Source organism: Stegastes partitus, unplaced genomic scaffold (assembly GCF_000690725.1).
Source record: "Stegastes partitus isolate 25-593 unplaced genomic scaffold, Stegastes_partitus-1.0.2 Scaffold893, whole genome shotgun sequence".
In the NCBI taxonomy this organism is placed as follows: Eukaryota; Metazoa; Chordata; class Actinopteri; family Pomacentridae; genus Stegastes; species Stegastes partitus.
In genome coordinates this window covers 225,090-230,290 of record NW_007578624.1, presented here as the reverse complement: position 1 = coordinate 230,290, position 5,201 = coordinate 225,090, and the positions used below count along the sequence as shown (strand labels likewise).

At 41.9% G+C, this 5,201-nt stretch overlaps 1 protein-coding gene across 1 annotated transcript in view; it reads left to right on the top strand.

The window, feature by feature from the left end:
• Nucleotides 1-5,201, top strand: part of slc41a2b (solute carrier family 41 member 2b) — a 51,099-nt gene that overhangs the window by 29,098 nt on the left and 16,800 nt on the right. The window contains exons 8-9 of the mRNA XM_008293540.1: nt 572-703; nt 1,238-1,386. Coding sequence (XP_008291762.1) covers nt 572-703; nt 1,238-1,386 — 281 coding nt within the window. The remainder of the gene's footprint in view (nt 1-571; nt 704-1,237; nt 1,387-5,201) is intronic.

The following is a 5,201-nucleotide window of genomic DNA, read 5'->3' as shown; positions in this document are numbered from 1 at the left end:
TGTGGCCGAGTAAGAGAATAAAAATGTCAACACACAAATTAGAAACTTGGAGAGCAATAAAATATTAAAACAGAAAGTTAGCACAATGATAAAAAAAAACATTAGCTTGCTTAAAAAAACAAATGAATCAACTAAAACAAGAGCAGCTGGTAGTAAAATAAGTGAAATGAAAAACCCGATTTGCCCAAAGGATCAAAATGAAGCCAGTGTTCGATGGCTCTGCAGGTTGTTCCAGGACAACAGTGAGTCAAACAGGATTTTCCAGGCTCAGTAAAAACAGCCGGCACCTGCAGCATAATCCAATCATTTGAGCATGTTTATAAGGTTCCACAATTAAAGACAGTAATGAGATGATGTAAGAGTGTAAACAAATAGTAAGAGCCTAATAAATGAGAGGGGATTAGAGAACGAAAACAGAACGCAGTCACTGATGTTATTAGTCACACCTGTGCTTCTCTTGTGTTGGTTTAAGTTAGACAACGGGGCTGAAGGACGTATCATCAGATTGACTTGGATATCAACCTCGAGAATGTGTTGTGCTGTTGTAACCTTTTGCGGTTTTCATGTGCAGGTATTGGGGGTAACCTGGTGGCCATCCAGTCCAGCAGGATCTCCACCCACCTGCATTTCCACTGTGCTCCCGGGGAGGTTCCTGACGAGGCCAAGGGCTGCTACTACCCGTGCCGTACATTCTGTGGAACAGGTCAGTCCGAGCACGCCGGGCCCATTTCATGAAATCACATGAACAGGGATTGTTTTTCCCACCGATGATAGGTTAGAACACATTCATTATTTAGGCTGTTAGAAAATTCTGAACCGGTTGTTCACGAGAAGCCTTCAGTCTGGCACGTTCTGCTTGGCTTTCACACAACTGAGAAGAAGGTTTGGACACCACAGTGTCCATGAATGCTGTCAGGATTATAATGAGGCTTTAACTTGAAGGTTTGACACCGTGGTGTTCAGCTCTTGTCCTGTTGAGCTGGACTACTGCTGGTTCTCTGTTAATCCAGCCTCTGCTACCCCAGGTGTAAATTAATTCCTTGTCAGAAGTCTAGAATGAAAACCAGCAGGACTCTGAATGCTGGGGACAGTGGGTGGACTGGTTCAGCTAGCACCATTTGTCACCGAGCTATTCTGTCATGTGTCTGCAAATGTTTTTTTTCCAATTTCAAGCAAATGAGTCCCTCGTGCTCCACATTAAACTCTCTTCTCTCGATTTTGTTTGTGTTTTCTTTAGGAGCCAATCATCGCTCTGCTCAGGTGCTTCTGCTTTTAGTGATCCCTGGTCACCTCATCTTCCTGTACACCATCCACCTGATGAAGAGCGGCCACACGACGCTGACTCCTATCTTCATGTCGGTCTACCTGGCTGCTGCTATGCTGCAGGTCAGTCCCACATCGCCTGGCTGTCACATGTGTTAGAAATTCTGAAGTAGTCATTCTAGACCAAATATTGAACCTCTTGGGCTTTTGGCCCAATCTAGTCCTAATGTAGCAGATAGTAACGCTGCTTTAACGGGAGCTGTAATATCAAGACGATTTGCACCCCAAAACAAAAGACATTAAGAAACTGTTTAACGCGACACTAGTTCATAAAATCTCTATTAACAGTGGATGAAGTGTTTCATGTGAAAGCAGTCTGTCATGGTGACTTACCCTAATTATCACCTAATGCTGCAGCTCCCATCAGCTCTACAGAGCCTTTAAGCACTCGTCAGATCATTGTTTTTTTGCTTCACAGCCCAATTGTTATGGTTCAATCTGTCAGAAGAGAAAAGAACATATTGGACTCACATTTAATAATTTCAAATCAATGCTAATGTTAGAATTCTGTGTTTTACATTCTTTCCGTTGTTCTCAAGTGGACGAAGGAAGCTGTTAATGCAGCATTAAACTGTTTGTCTTGGATTAGTTTCCCGTGTTTCAGGAGGGAAATTATTTTAAAACCCGACAATCTTGCTCACCAGAAACTCTCATCAGACTTTACCGGTTATCGTAGCAAAGAGCATTTTAGTTGGGTGGTGACTCTGAGCAAGTGTTACACAGTCTGTGTCGCCGTGCCACATGTTTAGAAACAGCAACATTTCAAAAAACTTATCAAGAAACTTTTTACTTTTTCTTAGTTTTTCACTATTTTGGACAGGGCCGGTCCTGACCAATTTGGTGCCCTGGGCAAGATTGTAGTTTGCGCCCCCTAGCATCACAGTGAATTTCACTCCTAGTTTTCATACAGTAACACAAACTGTATGCATGTATTCAAGCTTTTATTTAAGTATAAACAACACACTAAATGAAACTGAAGAAACAAGTCTTTGCGACACTACAAGCGCCGATGCAGGTCCTCTACCAGGGTCTTCAGACATTAGCGAAGGCGGTTCGCTAACGTCTTAGCTGCTAACGTCTTTGCTCCGAACGTTAGCAGCTAAGACGCTAACGTTTTCGCTAACGTCTTCGCTGCTAACGTTAGCAGCTAAAACGCTAGCGTAACGTCTTTGCTGCTAACGTTAGCAGCTAAAACGCTAACGTAGCGTCTTTACTGCAAACGTTAGCAGCTAAGACGCTAACGTACCATCTTTACTGCTAAAGGCAGAGAAACTGCATTGGCGCTCCTTAATAAATACTTGTCTGAATACATGTCAGTTAGCCTGGCAAGCTTGTGGCGCCCCCCGTGGATGTCGGCGCACTTAGCATTGACCTATACAGCCTATGCCTCGGGCCGGCTCTGATTTTGGAATAGAGTTAATGAGCAACAAGGAAACACTTTGTTTGAATACGTTATGGCACAGTGAGGATGAATCTGGAGGACCCATCAGCTGTTTCCGTTGTTTTTGTTGTTGTTTTGGCCTGCTGACAGCGTGAAACATGAGCGATAACGGCTGACAGGAAAGAGGAATTACAATTTGCTCAATTACCAACATTTCCTGAGGACTTCTTTCCATTTTCCTCTCATAGATGCCAAGTTCGGTTTGTTTATTGTCCTTCTTCCCTGAGCTTTTTAAGCAAACAGCTGGTTTCCCTTTTCTTCTACTGTGTTTATTACCGTCACATTTAATCTCCTGATGACACCACCTAGCCTTTTTGATCCAGAGCAGGTCATGTAAACAATGCTAACTCTTTTTTTTTCCTAATTCTGTGCAACATTTTTGACAATTCTATGAAAACAGGGCTACAGAATGCCCCTGAGCTCACAAAATCTCTTGGCAGAGTCTGAAATTTGTGACATTTAATTTTAATTTACAACACGAACGTTGGTGTGTGGAGCCTGGCTGAGAGTCACATGTTTATAGGGACTGCTAATGAGAGAGGCAGCTTCAGGACATTCATGATCTGAGGCTGTTTGGAACATGTGGCTTTAAAATAGTTTGTGTCCTGGTCTGAACTTCCACAAAATGCAGTCTCCAAAGCTTAAACAAAAGAGAGGGGAGCATCAGATGTGCTGATTTGGTGTTTGTCTGCGTATGTGTTTGCTCTTAATCACTCATCGTCTGTGACTGCACATTACAAGTTTGCACAAAGTTCATTTTAGCACATGCTCATCTTAGCCAGGCTGCTGATCCAGTTATTATTCAGATGCAAATATAATTTTCTCCCCAGTGAGAATATGAATAAGTTCCTAATAAAGATGAATCTGTGGATGTGTGCCTCCTCCTCTCCCCTTGTATTGAAGAGGGAGAGGCAGGTGTGTGTACCCTGTGAATTCCTGGAGCGTTGTGGTTTCAGGCAATGCCTGAAGGAATGGGACTTCTGTACATTTTTGTTTTGGCAGCAGTTAAGATAATTGCGAGGAGAGATTTGAATTATGAATGGCTGCTTTTACTTTTTCAGGTGCACTGTGATCTGTCTGAAAGTTTGGAATTTTAAGAATTTACTCGGTGTGTTTTTGTGTATGTGTTGGACTCTCGCTGTGCTCGAAGGCTTTTTAAAACTCCCCTAAATCTTTAATGCAGACATGGAACATTAGGATGTAATCCTGGCCACTGAGGAGTTGGAGACTTTCCAAATCAATTAAGTCCATAGCCAGTAGAGCTGCTTTAAGGGTCCTTCAGTCCAGATAGAACATCAAATGGCAGAGACAAGCCCATGGGGGTGGAGGGGTAAGAAGAGTTGAATCCAGCCTCTTTCACATCTCAATATTTACCAGCAATAAAGAGAGAAGAATGATTAGTTTACTGATTGGATTGAAGAACTGAATTCTGCCTGGATTGGGGGGTTTCTGCACAGCTCCACAGCAACAAGGTTATTATGGAATAATTGTTTTTTTGAAGCATGCTGAAGAAATTGCTCAAAGAATTGAATCTGCTTTGTCATCGATGTGTTTGTGCAGACACAGACAGAATGGCAGACACTAATTATGAAGCTAAATGCTGTACATAATATCAAAGTTCTATACAGACCACAGTCTTTCCTAATGCCATACTCAAGGTTTTAAGACTGCAACATGTATAAATGCTAGACATTGTATTAAACTAGGGGGGAAATGTTTTTCTTGACCTGAAAATACAGAATAATACAGAGCTCATGTGTTTCGGTCCACATTGTTCTTGCAAATGTGGTTTCAATGGCTGCACATGTCTCAGCAGGCTGCTGTTGTCAGAAAAAAAAACTAACCCTAAAGAGCTATGAGCTGTTTCCTTGTAACTATTTGAAGCAAGCTTTTGAGATGTCACAAGAAAATTAAAAAGCTGAAAAAGCACGGCTTGTTTCCATTAACTCATCTGGAGCGAATACATTTAGCTGGATGGTGTCATTAGAAGGTGGCCGTCGTGTAATAATCTGAGTAGAAGAAGCTAAGAAAGACAACCAGCTGTTTCCCAAACATCAAAGAAGAAAAAGCTAACCAAGCTTTACCCATCTACAGGAAAACAAAAAAGAGAAATGTTGTCAGGATGTTGTTGCAGAAACAGCTGATTAGTTGTGTGAGTTAAATGTTTAGTCCTTCAATACTGAACAGTTGTTTGCACCTTCCATTAAAATTTGCTGATGCACAGAAAGACCATGATGTAAACGTGGCTGCTGTCTGCTGCCTGCTTTGCACCAATCAGCTGCCAGAAACAAAGTGTGTCTGTCACATAGCGAAGCATTGAATAGCTAGAGGCAGCTTTTTTCAGGTTTTGGTAGAGCCCAAAATCAAAGCTACACAAGAGTAAATATTGCACTTGAATTTGCCCAGTTGCCAGAAACACCATTACAAAAATAATGTT